General features: G+C 40.8%; 1 protein-coding gene across 2 annotated transcripts in view; it reads right to left on the bottom strand.

The window, feature by feature from the left end:
• Window positions 1-1329: 1329 nt before the first annotated feature.
• Window positions 1330-15779, bottom strand: part of psd2 (pleckstrin and Sec7 domain containing 2) — a 47085-nt gene continuing 32635 nt past the window's right edge. The window contains exons 4-15 of one of the 2 annotated variants that reach the window (XM_015040487.1): window positions 11658-11846; window positions 10594-10674; window positions 9789-9901; window positions 9615-9673; window positions 7521-7610; window positions 7367-7410; window positions 7051-7241; window positions 6881-6951; window positions 6411-6568; window positions 5603-5747; window positions 5354-5497; window positions 1330-4325 (exon numbers count right to left, since the gene is read on the bottom strand). In XM_015040487.1, the coding sequence (XP_014895973.1) occupies window positions 4110-4325; window positions 5354-5497; window positions 5603-5747; window positions 6411-6568; window positions 6881-6951; window positions 7051-7241; window positions 7367-7410; window positions 7521-7610; window positions 9615-9673; window positions 9789-9901; window positions 10594-10674; window positions 11658-11846 (1501 nt within the window). In that variant the 3' untranslated portion in view covers window positions 1330-4109. Of the gene's footprint in view, window positions 4326-5353; window positions 5498-5602; window positions 5748-6410; window positions 6569-6880; window positions 6952-7050; window positions 7242-7366; window positions 7411-7520; window positions 7612-9612; window positions 9674-9788; window positions 9902-10593; window positions 10675-11657; window positions 11847-15779 lie in introns of both variants that reach the window. The other variant, XM_015040486.1, reaches the window with a different exon arrangement.

Here is a 15779-nt window from a genome sequence, read left to right as displayed (position 1 = left end):
AACCTGCCACCATCATCCCTGGTAAGCAATAAATGAGGGAGGTCAACACTCACAGGCAGCTGCAGACGTTTCCCTGGTCACCTTGGAGACGACTGTCAGCCAAGTCTTTACTGTTTCGGCTCTTCTTTGATAGTTTTCTATTTCCCTTGAAGTCCCTGTGACTTTCATTTTAAAGTATTTTATATAATCTTTGTGCTTCAACTGTATGTTTTCCTCTCTCCAATTAACTTTTTAATCAGCGTCCAGTGTTCACTGAACATTATTTAGAGCTAGCCTTACAGACTCTCTATAACCAGCATTTAGATTTGCGAAATTAAAGGTATTAAATAATTAAAAACACCTGTTTCAAACCACATTTTTTCACAAAATGAATGATTCCCTGATTGAACCCCATGCTGCTGTCGTGAACACGCTCCGCTTGATTAATGATTCAGTTACACAGAAACAGCAGCATGTCGTTTAGTTTTCTATTACTCTTCTGCACCGACTAGTAAATTAATCACTTTGTGGAAATTAAATTTTTATAGAAAACAAAATAAAAAATAAATAAAAATAAAGCAGGGATGTTGGACTGCTGTTATTGTTTTAAACATAACTTTGGGTGCACAACTTTGACTTTATGGATTTTATATGCATGTAACAGTTTCAAAGAGGCTGAGTATTGCTGAAATATTTACATATTCCCTTTGAATCTTTGAGGAAAGTGATTACAAATTCTCTGAATTATATTGTGTGGAATTACTTTACAATTGTTTGTAAATCTGTTGAAATATATTTTAAATACACTGCTATATGTATGAACTATGTGAAATTATTTCCAAAGTGAAGTGAATGGATTTGATATGTCAATGTCCGACGAGCAGCTTTAAATATAAGGAGAGAATATTTTGCTTCAAATTTAAAAGAAATATCCTAGTATTTATTTTAAATCTAAAACTAAAAAAAAAAAAAATTCTGTCAAATTTTTAAATTATGATATCCCATATAATGTATTATTTTTGTGCGTAACCATGATTCAACTACTTACCAATTCTCACATCGTTTCCTCCACGATAAAACAAATCAGATTCTAATAAATCCTAAACGTATTTCAGTAATCTAATAATCTGCTTTGCTTTGTGTTGGCAGTAATAAAGTCAAGGCCCAGTCGTCTGTATAAAAGCTTACTTTATGAAGCACAGACTAAATATTCAGTAAATATGTCCTTTACATAGTATGCGCATTCTGTCAAAAAGTTCAAATATACAAACGAAACAAAAAAAAAAAAAAAAAAAAAAAAAAAAAGACAGATCAAATTCTGGCACCAATATGCCAAAGTTGTCAGGGGTTTTTTTCTTCTTCTTTAAATAAAACAAAAACAATCCACTTTTTATTTTGTCACAACCTTATTTTACAGCACAGGCCTAACCTAGAACCTAGAACACGAGGAATCGAAGGTTAGCACGACAGCCAGACAAAGGGACTACGCCGGGGAAGCCTCCCTGTAGCGAAGCGGCTCTTTTTATCCAAACGGCTTTAAAAACGGGTAGTTCCTGCTTCGGACACACGGCTCTTCTTCAGCGGCTTATTTGTTTTCAGTCTGAAAGAGAATCCAGGTTATTCCAGCCAAAGTCCCAAACGAGGATTCCGGACTAAGCCAAACCTGGTCCTCCAAAGCGGCGGAGGCGTCCATATCGTACGGTTAGCGTTTCCAACGTGATCAAAAAACGCATCAGGGTCAAGTGAACGGATACCGAAGTTACTGGTCTACAGTTGTGTCATAAACAGTTACGTTGGGGGGGGACATGTTTGTGTGTGATTGGGGGAGCTTAGGCTCAGTCAATTAAGGTGCTCACAAACAGATGTACTAGCGCATCTCCTGTTCCAACCACAGTCGTCTTCTTCCAGGAAATTCAGGTCCACTGGGTTGCTTTTTGTCTCTTGGTTTGGGAGAAAAAAAACAAAAAACACGAGCCGTAGATCTGCTTTGCCTGTTCTTGGTCTCTACTAAGAAACTTAAACTGGTCCCTTTTTCCTAGAAGTCGCTTCACATCAACAGGAAAAATGTTTTGATGGCCACCGGTTGCCAGATACCGACTGGCTTATCGACTTAGAAACACGAAACTGGAGCAGTCCCGCTGCTCCGCTCTACAAATTGGCCGGTTTTCGTTTCCACGAAGTGAGACATCAGCTTCAGTCGGTGCTGGATACTGGAAACAGGCCAGAGAAAGTTATGACGGGCCCATGTGACGGGTGATGGATCCGAGGGGGTGATAGTGCATGTTCAGTCTCAAAGATAAAGGCTTTGGAGAGACCCAGGCCTGATTGTGCCGGCGGGAAGCCAAACGCGCTCAATCAGCTCGTTGTAGGACAATGAGACCCGGGTATTTAAATTTGTTTAAAATCCTTCAGCTGCTTTTAGCTTCAATATACCAAACTGGAACACATTCACACACCACGACCAACATATCCTGCATCGCCCACAACTTCCTGTCCTGCTCTTGTAACAGCCAGACATATTCTGTTGCATCGCCAAGCCAAAGAGTTTCCATCTCTTGAACTTTTCCACATTTTGTCACGTCACAGCAACAAACCTAAAGGTGTTTAATTGGAGTTTTATGTGGCCAATCAATTTTGTGCAACCACAATTTGAGGTAAATTACAACAAAACTACCACTTTTAAATTAAAATCTGCTTACAAAAGTGTTGGACGCTACAGAAAGCTTTCTGGTTTCTCTCTGTCGTCTTGGTAACTAGGAGCGTCTCCTCTCGTTGTACTATAAATCCACCACTGTTTTTAATTGCTGTATTAAAACTTGGCTGAATACAGCAACCGTTTTCAGATGCAGACTGACCTACATCCTGTTTTTATTGCTGGGAATGGACGAAATATTTTTCCTGTTTTCCTTAATATTTTTGGACTCTATTGTATAGAGTCCAAAAATATTAAGCGTAACGTAGCGCAACTTTCTTCTAACAATATGCCCCAAAACAATTTCAAGTATCTATAATCCGGTTTCTACAAAATAAATAAGTGAATAAAATTTTATTTAGCTAAAAATACTTCATGGTTAGTTTATTGTCGAATAGGTAAAAAAAAAAAGAAAAGAAGAAAAATTAGATTTCAGAACATCGTTTACCACCCTATCCCCAAATATGCACAAAACGCGTCGTGATTTGTCAGAGGCGATACCGACGACCTGCGCTGAAGTTTGTGATACGATAAAATGCTAAAAAATTCAAGAGCATTGCAGACTTGTTTCTGTTCAGTTGGGACAGAAACGCAGCAGTGAGAGGATAACGCAGACAACAGCTCGGAGGGTCTTTCTATCTGACCAGCACTTCTCGAAACCCGCTTTTGTTTCCTGAAAATGTGAAAAATATGAAACAAATGTTAGTGTTTTGGGCAGTTTAAGCAGTCGTTTGATCTCTCTGAGCCAAGGTGCCCTTCAGTAAGGCACTAAACCTCCAGCAGCTCACTAGGAACAGTTTTACCCATTTTACATCCTCCAAAGAGACATGCAAAAAAAAAAAAAAAAATCTTCTGGAAACAGGATGACAAGCCTTCTCTGGGCTAAATAAAGTCAAATAAATAAATAAATATGATAGTTAGGGACTTTATCCTTCTGAGTTAATACTACACACTCTCCTCATACTGTAGGTCCATTTGCTACACGTGCCTGGATGAGTCCAGATGAGTGAAAACGGCCCAATGCTACAGCAGCACGGCGCCTGCCTCGCTACACCTACCGACTCACTTCAGGACCGAAGCACAAGGTCAGGAAAGAAAAACCAGACGGTTCCGACTTGCTTTCCGACTTACTCAAACCACTTGAAGTTCTTCTCCGAGCTAATGGCACTTTGACTAGACAACTGCCCGACTCTGAGATGATAAAAAGTAATACTGACGGTGCTGTGTTGAAGCAGAGATCACAGTTTGGATCGCTCCAAATGTGCGACAACAGGAGCTGAGAGAACGAAGGGTTCAGCAGCTTCCCTCAACTATTGCTCAAGGTCAGGATATTCATCAGGTTTAATAACATCTGGGGGGGAGCGGGGCGGTTTGCCGGGAGGACGGCGGGAAGGGGAGGGGAAGATCCGAGGAGCCACAAAACGCAACGGGCGAGTGACTAAACAGTGCATCCGGGGAGCCTCCCGTTCTGGCCGGAGTGGGACAGGCTGATGGACGGGGAGGAGCGCGTCTTCCGCAGGAGGCACTCTCGACCCGCCAGGGTAGCGTCCGACATCATCCCGCCGAGAACGCTGGCCTCGATCTTCTCCAGGTCGTCCGTCTCGGCGTGGATTTTGGCCTGCAGGAGGCTGACGTACGTCTCGTAGCGAGTCTTCTGCTCAGAGACAGGGCAGGGGGAGAAACGATCAGAATCACTCAACTTAAAGCTACAGTAGCTTAGTAGTAGTATAATAGACAAATAATCCGTTTAGAATTCAGACGTTTAAGAAAATAAAACAGCGTCATGAAGGTCATAACATGGTAGATTCTGCTGGAAAATAAATTACCTAAGTACTTATTGCAATTATAAACTATAATCTTATTGTTTTGAGACCATTTTCAACTGACGTATTGATAACGGCTTAATAATGCAAGTTTCCCCTCTCCAAGACCAATAAATTTTAATTTTGTAAAGAATTTTAACACTAAAACTGGACAATACTTTAACATCCGAGATGAATAAAACACAACAACCAAACAAAACTTAGATCCACACACACGACTGAAACCATAAATAAAGTGGATCAGGATGTCTGCAAACAAAGCTGACCTTCAAAAAATATGAATCAGAGCAAAGAAATGAAAAATTTATGATACGATTAAATTGCTTAAAATGCCCAGAAACAGGAAGGGAGAAAGATGTTCAGTTTAAAGCAGGGTTAAAAAAGTCATTTTTTTTTTATCAAATTGGTTAAACTAAAAACAAAAAACCCCTAAAAAAAAACAAAAACACTTGTCCTGAAACATGTGGACATCCAGATCTACAACGGAACGGTTTAGACATTTTATTTATGTGTAAAGAAATATGTTGTAGCTGTAATTAAAGCAAAACACAGTTCTGCATAGTACCGACCCGGGAGGACACACTGTTAGATTTATTTCTTTTAAATTCATTTTTTTTCTATTTAAGGTTGAAAATTATATTATTTTCCTTCCTCTTCCCAGTCGTGTGCCACTTCGTGTTGATCTACGACCTAAAACTAATTGAAGTTTGTGGCTAAAGGATGACAAAATATTAAACCAATACGTTCTCAAGGCACTCTGGATAACCCGGGATTGTCGCTGATCAAATAATAGAAATCTCAGTGGTTCCTGTTTGCTGAAGCTGATCAAACATGGATGAGTGCCGCAGGAAGCTGCTACCTCGTACGTGAGGTAGTGCTCTTTGAGCCGGTACTCCTCCCAGTCGCGGCCCTTCGGGTCGCCTGAGGGCTGCAGCTTCCTGTGCTCTTCCAGCTCCAAACTCGTCTTCTTCAGCTTGTTCTCGTGACTCAGCAGCTGCTCCTCCTGCACCAACCAAAGACGGCCCGAAAAAAACAAAGCAAAAAACAAAAAATCACTCAGGAATTAGCTGCTGAAAGCTGTGTTTCAAACAAAGTAGCTACTTTGTACCTGGTTCAGTCTGGTGGACGAGGACGGTAGGATGGGCCGGCAGAATTTCTTCATGGATCCGATTGCGGCGGGAAAAGCCGGGGCAGAGAACAGCGCCGCCACCAGGTTTATCCGGAAGATCCAGGACAGCATCTCCTCCTCACTCCTGCAGAGAGAACGGAGAATAAAAACGACTCACCGGCATTTGATCAGCAGGACCAGATTTTAGAAGCTTTTTCTCAGACAAAAAAAAAAAAAAACTAAGGGTGGACCGATCTACTTTTTTCAGTTCCGATGTCGATATCTGAGGTTTAATATCAGCTGATACAGATCCGATACAGAAAAACAGCTGAGCTGACTTTCTTTTTTTAAAGCAGACATAAATGCACTGATTAAAAAAAAATTAATTAATAAGCTTTGTCAAATATTTAAAAACGACTTTAATTTGTTCAGCTAGACAATGTAAAATAAATAAAGGAAGTTTTTACATGTTTTGGTCAAACATGTAAAAATAAAAAGCATCAAACTTTCTTTCAAATGGTTTAGAAAGTTCAATTAGGGATTCCAAATATAACGTAAAAATAACTAATAAATCATGATGTCACTCAGAGCACAAAGCATAGAATTAGACTGAATAGATCTGCCCTTATTAGGCACATTGTCGTCGACAACCGAACTAGAACTTTTTTAATATCAGGACCGATACAGATATCACTATCGGATCTCTAACACAACTCCTCTGATCTGGTGTTAATTATTTAAACATTCATTAATATTAACACGTTAATCCCTGCAGATGTGTTAGTTTCCTGTCTGAGTTGTTCCTTACGGGGCCTGCAGCAGAAACACTCTCCAGTCTGAAGTTTTCAGTTTCAGCACATGGGGCTTCTTGCTGTAGTCGGTGGCACGAGTGGCTAGAGCGTGATGAATCCTCACGGCGTTCTTCAGGTCCGCCTCGGAAATGTCACTGTCTGGTCTGTACTCATCCTGTTGAAAAACAAGAAAAGGAAAATCAGTTTGAGTTTTTTTTTGTAAAGTAAATCTACCGGCTTTACTTGGAAGTCAAACAACTGAACATGTGGTCAGTGCAGCTTTCCAGCCAGCAGAGGGAGACATACACACACCACGCCTCTCACATTTTCTACCACACACACACACACACACACACACACACACACACACACACACACACACACACACACACACACACACCGCAGCAGCTCGCAGCATTCAGCACGGCTGTCGCTGCGGTGGTGGATGTGTTTCTATGGCAACGGAGCAGAGGAAGAGATCTGGTACCTTCTGGAGATATAAGATCATCCCCTTTAGGACCGCGTAGAACTTTTTCCAGCCTCGCCGCCCCTTCGGAGCTGGAAGAGAAACAAACTAGAGTAAAAATCGGTTTCACTGAACAGTCAGTGGATGTAGATGTTTTGTCGGTTCGCTGGCCAGCTCGTGGGCGCTCTCACTTCTTTTGCCGTCCATGTCGGCATCGCTCTTGCGCGTCAGCACCCCGTGTTTGTAGGTGACGGCGTTCAGCTGAACGGGAATGGCGATGAAGGGGTTAGTGCCGTCCGTCACCCTAGCAACACGCTTGCTCCCGCCCTCACACTGGTCCTCCACTAATTCTGACAGACTCTTCCTGAGCTCCTCCTCCTCACTGCGTGTACACACACACACACACACACACATTGAGATAAAAAAAACACCAAGATGCAAAAAAAAAAAAAAAAAATTTAAATTAGCTTACATATTCCAAAAAATACTTCTAAAAGGTGAACTCACATTGCCCACTCCAGCTTTTCGTTCTTGATTGAGTTATACAAGACCTGTGACACAGACAGGAGGAAAATAAATCCTTTTTCATCTCCGCTTGTTTCAGTTTCAGTTCTGGTGGGAAATATAATAAGAAATAATGGGAAATAAAAGTTTATTGTACCTTTAATAATTCTTTAGGGAAGTCATTGTCGTTGTTGAGGCCATCTAGGTTACTAATAAACTGCTGGCAAGACATTTTCTTCCCAATGTTCTGAGGACAGGAGAAAAAGCAACGTAACAGCTTGAGTCAATAAAGTTTTGTCAGTGGGAATATATGTGAAAATGTAAAGATGATGCATTTCCTGTGGTTCTTTTTTTTTTTTCCTTTCACTTGGTTGCAGTTTCACAGCTCTCCCACTGGGTGGCAGTGTTAAGCTGCTAGAGTTCAGCAGCGCCTCTGCTTTCATAAGAGGTTAGCTAGCAGCTACCTACCGCAGAGGAAGTGTTGGCAAGTAATTACGGTCCAACATTAGTGTACGATAAACGAGAGAGAGCTGTTTGTAATTGCAGTCAAACTATCTGAATGAATACAAATGATAAAATAAATACCAGGTAACAATGCTACTGTTTTTAAAGAAATTGTTATGAGATTTGAATGGATTCAAACTCAGTTTTAGGTATATAGTTATTACAATAACTGGCACTCTGGTTTATTGGTAAAATGATAACTTGTCAAATTTAAAAATAAAGCTACTAATTCCAACATGGGTATGTTTAATTATAGGCTTCGCGGTAAGCTATGAAGTTTTAAAATATTTCACTTTAATGCAACATCTGCAAAAAATATATTCATCTGTTGTTACTGTAGTATAATCTCTGAGCATTTTAGAAAATTTAACTTTTGATTTGACCAGATTTATTTTAAGTGGGGAAAAAAGCAAGTTAATAAAAGCAAAACTAAATGACCAGTTTTGAATCCCTTCTGCTAAAACTTTAAATTCACCAGCAGGACAACACTTTGCCTCATATTTCACAAGCTCCAGTGAAGGTTAGCAAAGTCCTCACTTATGATCGATGAATATTTGAACCTCACTCTCTTTTCTACATGGCATCAAATGGTTGCTATGGATACGTGGTTCTCCAACGGTAATGCCCAAAATGTCCTCACTGTGCATATTTAGCGTAAATAGTGTCAGAGTCCAGTCTTTGTGGACTGTCCTCTGTCACCATCATGTGTTGGACTTTGTTCTATTATGTAGCCACGTTTCTTTCATTTACAGTCGTCTTTAGCTTTTTATTTGCAGCTTCCTGTTTTATTTTGACTAGTATAGCTAATATGTGTTTTCTTAATGTTTTGGTCTTTCCCCCGTCTCATGCTGGGTTTGGATTTTCTCAAGTTTAGATGTGTGTGTCTATAGTTTACCAGCTTCTGGTTTGTTCTGCAAAAAAACCCCAAAATATCACCAAGTATTTTTGGTTTAGCTTCTAGTTTAATATCTTAGTACACTTGAAATAAGACATAACTAACTTCCAAGTAACTTTTCAGGAAGAAAAGGGCTTGTTCAAATTATTTCACTTATTACAAGACATTTTTTCCAAAATATAAATGAAATAATAGTAGTTTTTCATTGATATTAAGGAATTATTGGCTCTTATATTTTGCTGGAAAGTTACTTGCAGGTTAGTTTTGTCTTATTTCAAGACAAAAATTCAATAAAAGAAAAACTTATTTTATTGCTTTTCACACATCTGTACTGGGGGACAAAAAACAAATGTGAGCTGTGCCGTTTTAGCTGGTAAAAGGAGGGCAACGCGTCTACAGGGAGACTCTTAGTTGGCAAGCATACTCACCACCTGCAGGGGCAGAGACAGACCAGGGGCCAGATTTGGTTAGCAGGGGGAAGGATTTGAAAAGGAGAAAAGGGAATTGAAAAGACAGAGAGGATATTAGTTAATACTGCTAGTGAGGGTAGAAGTGAAGTGAAGAGCAGGGCCAAGGAGAGGCAAACTGTGAACTGACAGCGCTCCAGTTTTCACACCGCACACAGGAGACGGTTCCATTAGACGAGACATAAGCAGGTCATAAAGTAGGCCGAGGAGAGAGTGAAACAGCAAAAAGGACAGACGGGTAGAAAAAAAAAGAAATGCAGAAAACGCGTCAAAGACGTGCCGTCCTGACGGTAAGTCATCTCAGATATTTTGCATCACGTTTAAAGAAGACTTTATAAATTAGAAATCAGAAAAAACGTAGAGGCGGAAAGACGACGGTGCGTACATGTCCATGTAGATCAGTGTTGAGTAGCATTAGCGCGCAGGTCAATGTGTGGGCTCCATCTGCAAAAAGATGATGAAGAAGGTCGATATCAGAGGGATCGAAGTGAGCCGAATTGCTCTTTAAGTAAAATAAGGCAAATCCTGAACGTGTTTAATGAGGCGGGTTGAGTCAAACCTTCAGAGGTGGGCGTCAGTGGGTTGCAGTGACAGTAACGTCTGGAGAAATGGACGAGGACCCGCTCTCTTTCCTGAGTTTCTCCCATCAGTGGAAAGGCCTTTAAGAAGTTCCTGTAACACAAAAACAGTCCGATGAAACGAGAACTGATGTTAATCTGTTCTAATTTCAATAATGAGAACTACGACCGCTGTTACCATGAGCTGAAAACCCTACGTGTCATGTCTGATATGCTGTAGGGCTGAAACGATTAATCGGATTAATTGTGATTAATCAATTACTGAAACGATCGTCAATGACTTTAGTAATCAATCGGTTAAAAAAAGAAGCACGTTCAAAGCAATAATTAAGTCAAAGCTGTACAAAATATACATTTTGCATTGAGGGTAAAAAACAAATAAACCTTTGTCTGTAAATATGTTTTAGCCAAAACTCCTCAAGTAGCTTCACCTGATTCAAACTCTCTAACAAAGCAATACTATTTTCATCTTAATGCATTTCTAGTATTGTGTAGAAAAACGCATAGGTGGTTACATGAAAAATATGTAAAATGAGCCAAAAATTTTTTATCCGATTAACTGATTAAACAGTATAATTGATTAATCATTAGAATAATAGATAGATTAATCAATTGCTAAAATAATCATCAGCTGCAGCCCTAATGTACTGTAAGTTGCACAGGATAATCGACGTCAACACTGTCAAGTTGATTAGCTGAGAACTAACGTATGTGTGTGTGTGTGTGTGCGTGTGTGAAGATCTTCTGTCATCCATTTGCCTCTAAAATTTGCTGAGTAAGCGTTACCTCAGGGCTCGGTCGAGGGACAGGCCAGAGAAATCAAAGTAACTCAGGTACTCTGAAGCCACCAGCTGACTGAACTCGTTGCTGCAGAGAGAGAGAGAAATAATCAGCATCAGTAGGTCAACGTGACACCAGAGGATGCAGCCTCTTATAAAAACATTCAAATCTCTTGAAGTTTTTCCACTTTGTAACCACAAGATTCTACGTGTTTTCTATTAGGATTTTATTGAACAGATCAACACAATGTGGTACTGATCTGTGAAATGAGAGCTGGAATGAATGCATGAATCCAAGATCATTAAAGTCTCATCAGAATGGAAATTGTTTTTTTTCTTGTTGTTCTGTTGATGTGCAGTGTTAGTTTTTCATTACACGCAGTTTTTTGTGAGCTGGCCAAAAAGTTAAACTTTGGTCTCACCTACCCTACAAGAGCACTTTGTTCTTCATGTTGCCGTTTCCTACACGACTTGTGGCAAATTGTAAATGGAGCTTCTTTTGTATTTCCTTCAACAACATGAGCCGTTATGATCCATAGGTGTTTGGACTTGTAGCTTCAGCTATTTTCTGCTTTTTTATCATTTCTTTATAGTTTGTTTCATTATACCCAGCCATTTTAGCTTGTCCCTTGTTAGTCCAGTTATTGTCATTGTCTATGTCACAACATATACAAACACTTTAAAAAAAATCATTCAGGGGTTTTACTCATAAACTCCCCAAAAAAAACACGTTTCTCTTTCAGAAGGAAAGTTTGCCGATTTATTTGCAGAGAAACAAGTTACATTTACTTGAGTAATTTTTTTGTGTGTACAGACAGCACTTGGGAAAATGTTGTTGATTTCTGTGTTTTTATGATGTAAAACACTTTGAACTGACTTGTTGCTGAAACGTGCTACGCAAATAAAGTTTGATTGAGTGATTAAATGATATGAAGTATCGCTACTCTTACTTTACTTTAACTTACTTTAAAGTTTTTACTTTAACTTGCGTAAAGCCATGTTGAAGCAGTGCTACTCTTACTTGAGTTCAGTGTTTTGGTTGCTATCTGCTCATGCGTCATACTGACTCACTTTTTGCCCAGGTGTCTGGCGACGTCGCAGCGCTTGAAGCCGTCCAGGTGATACAGGCGCTTGGCCAGCCTCTTGGCGGCCTCGCTGTCGACTCGGCAGCCATTGGCCAGAGTGTCGGTGCTGCCGCGCTCCAGACTGCCCAGATCGCACTCCTCCAAGTCAGACGGCACGTCTGACAGGTTGGCATCGCTGGGAAAGAGAACATACGCACACAGACACACACAGACACACACAGACAGACACACACACACACAACAGATGCAAGAGCTCAAGTTAATGAACGGACGAAAAGAAACAGTTTTTTACCTCGGCTCTCAGATTTGTTCTATGCCTTTTCCTCCGGTTCTGGGCCGACGCTGATCGGGGGTAGCGTGTCATAAAGCGCAGGAAACCACAGGTGCACAGATCCATCCACCTCCAGCGGCAAAGCATCCTTAGGTTGGAGGGGAGACATTCTAACACTTGACCTTAGCTGTGATGCTAGCTGCACAACTGTAAAGTCTGACTGTTACAAAGCTCTCCTGATAACGTCAGACACCTGCCAGGTTTCTGAACCAGTGACTCTAAACTACTTTTTTTGTGAATCTCCTGTTACAGCAGGAACACACACACACACACACACACACACACACACACACACGCACGCACACAGGTTTGTGCCAAGAAACTGGAAGGTGAAAACAGCAGCAGCAGCTTTGCAGTTGTAGGTGGTAAGTATACGCTCATGCTGACTTCAGCAACTCCCATGAAACTGTCCTTAAGGGTGACACTCAAAGTCAAAAACTATTCAGCCGTTCAATTTGTGATTTTCCCCAACTGTCTGGCAAAATGAAAAACAAAATGTCCAATCCCGTAAAAGCTAAGACGACGGGAAAACAAACACAAACGAGCAGGAAAACTGTAAATAAACACGTTTGCTTGCAACAACATGACAGTTCCACAAGATGACAGACCTTTTTGGGGTTTTTTTTTAGTAATAAATCATAATTTAGACAATATAATCGTTCCAGCGAACGGCTGAATGAGGATGAATTATAAAAACATCTCCATCTTAAGTTCCTTTCTGCTCCGCTGGGTTTCAATGGCACCTGTTAATTGTCAAGGTTCGTTTTAAACACAACAAACACATTTGAAAGCTCCTGGAAAACAAAGCATGAAAAAAAGAAAATCTACCAACACCGTTTCTGACGTCCCGTCCCGCGTTACAATAGCCATGTACTGTTGTCAACTAAAACACTAGAGAAGCTAAGCAGCTCAGTCCAAATAACCGTTTATGGGTCGGTCTCATACTGTACACAGTTGTTAGGCTGTTGTCAAGTAAGCAGAGAATCAATGTGCAAGTATTAATTAGTGCCCTGCTTGTTTATTTATGACCTACCTAATTGACGTTGAGCTGCAGTTTGAGAGCATTACACACTTTACTCTGCAAAGTACTTCACTGCCGAGTCAACCAGGAAGTGAATGAGCCTTTTCAGGGACATTTTAATAAACCGTGTTTGTGTTTGATTGCCAGTTTGAAAAATGCTCTTATTTAAATTGCTTCTGCACCGAGCAACTTGATTTGTGTCCCAGGAGCTTTCTTCTGGATTACCCACTTATGTGTTAACAGCGCTTTATTTCAACGTCAACGCCACAGAGAGTGTTTTGGCATTTGCTTACCAATTTATGACAAATCGTACAGATTTATTCACCTCCACTAATCTGACTGGCGTTTCCTCATTTCCTGTTTGAGCATGACGACCGGCATTCTCACCAGATGACTCAGATGTTGTTGTTTTTTCTCTTGCTTAATCTGATCAGCCAAATTTCATTACTGTGACAAATTCAATACATTACAGACCAGCTGATTAGATGGCTACCATGGAAGCAGCTAACGCTAAGTAGCCTGTCCTAGCAGAACAACGGCTGAAGTGTAACACAGAAACAGAAAGATGGCAGAGAATGTTTCTTCTGTTTACATGCTGATGCAAACGTTGAACTTTTTCAGACGTTAAAACCACAAACGTCTATATATTTATGTTCTACAAATAAAAATAAATGTGTATTCCTCCAAATCACTACCAAATACTTTAACGACAGAAAAAAAGGCTAATCTTTTTGGAGGTAGAGTTGGAAAAAAATAAAATCTGAAAACTAAAGTACCGTACCCAGTAATCAGTATTGGTCCCACACTGATGCTGATTTGGTAAGGTAATTTTATTTATGCAGCACATTTCAGCAGCAAGGCAATCGAAAGTGCTTTACACGAATTAAAAGGAAATAATAATAAAATAAAACAAGCCAAAGGAAAGAGAAAAGAAAAATAAGACTCTAATAATGTTGATCTAAGGTATATAAACGAGATGCTCCTGTTCAGGGTTGCTAGATAAATATTATCCTCTGGTCTAAATCCTTTTCTGGGTTGGAAGAATAGGAGTCTCTGCATAATAATCTAAGAAGTATGTTGGTCTAAATAGTGAGAACTCCACAGTTTATATATATATATATAAATAAAAGCTAGAGTGATCTAAAGTAATGAGAGCATTGATACTGTGGACTGACCCACCCACCTCCACCTTCCACTGATAAACAGTGGTCCGTCTCAAATGAACCAGATGCTCATGTCTCGCTTTCATTCCTCATCAGAAATTGTGCTAAGCTGAACAGGTTAAGCAGCACGATGCTAGCCGCCATTGTTTTTGTTGCCATCTGCCCATCCACATGTCAAATGAGTCCCACAGCCGTGCGTTCTGCGCCTTCGCGCCTCGGTACTGGGTGCTACAGAAACGTTTCACTCCCGGTTTCAGAAAGTGCCGGTGTCAGAGACTGCGGTCACTAGTGTAACATTTTTGCTGTGGGATCGCAACAAAAATGTTACGGTTCAACTGCAAACGTGGATCTCAGATAAGATCCTGACATCACACACAAAAGTTTGTGGTTTTAACAGGACAGAAAGTCTAACGGTATATTTAGACACTTGACCTACATCCTTCATGAAGGGCCTGGATGTTGACGCTCTTTGCAAGGTTTCACTCGAGTGTTGCTCTTCATCTACCTATTTACTTCTTAGGACTTAAATAAAAGTTATTTATCGTATCAGTACAGCTCCAGGGAACATAAACAGCTGCATTGCGATGAGCTGCCTCATGTAAACTCCTCTGCCTTATCGTGGCGAAGCATCAGTCGCACGAACCGTGTTGCGATGGCGGATAGAGACTGTAGAAACCGAGAGCGTGAGCTCAGCCTTGGAGACAGGGTGGGGAGTTTCCAAGAGGTTTGAATAACGAGAAAAAGAAAACCCTCTGTTCTTTGGCGTGGAGGAGAAGTCATCTGATTTTATTTTGAGATGGGACTTAAACGCTTCCTGTGATGCTCCCAGTGGAGAGGCTCACAGGAACACGTGAAACAGGGCGGAGGCCGACAGAGTGAGACCCTTCAATCTGCAGCATAAAGCCTGTAGGGACTGCTGCTTATTTAGTCTTTAAATTCATATAAGCTCCATATGGAGACACAGAAACACCTTCAACTCATTGGGCCTCAGCTACAGACTCTGATCACTGGAGGAACCACAAACACAATGAAAAGAGGTCACTGCTAAGCCGTCCCTGCAGTAGAAATTGCTCTCGCTTGTCTGACCATATTAATTCCCAAGCTTCAGAGAGACCTCATAAATCATTCAAAACTGATATCGGTCATGGGGTAAACATGACACACACACACACACACACACACACACACACACACACACACACACACACAAAAACACACACAAAACAATGGAGATTGGACACAATATTAAAGAATTACACTCAGATTTCGAGACCAGACACTTGGAGTTGCCAAAGGCCAAGTGACACACAGCAGCACTATTAGTGTATCTAAAACCACAATTCTGTACCCCGAGGCCAAGAGTATTCAGCTACCGTGGCTGCCGCTCAGTCTGCACGCGTGTGTGACTGTGTCAGAGTCAGAGAGCATGAAGAGGCACGCCTGTGACTCACATGCTAATCTTTTGCAGCGTACCGCCGGTACCCACACCTAGAAGATCAAGGCAAGGTGTGAGTGGGCGTGACTGGGAGGGAGGTGGATGGTGGTCACCGTGACATTTTTAAAAGGTGGTGTGTGTGTGAGTGTGTGAGGAAA

This window comes from Poecilia latipinna, unplaced genomic scaffold (assembly GCF_001443285.1).
Source record: "Poecilia latipinna isolate Pla-1442-1.1 unplaced genomic scaffold, P_latipinna-1.0 Scaffold511, whole genome shotgun sequence".
Lineage (NCBI taxonomy): Eukaryota > Metazoa > Chordata > Actinopteri > Cyprinodontiformes > Poeciliidae > Poecilia > Poecilia latipinna.
Note: the sequence above shows the minus strand (reverse complement) of the source record. Positions and strands in the feature narration are given on the sequence as shown.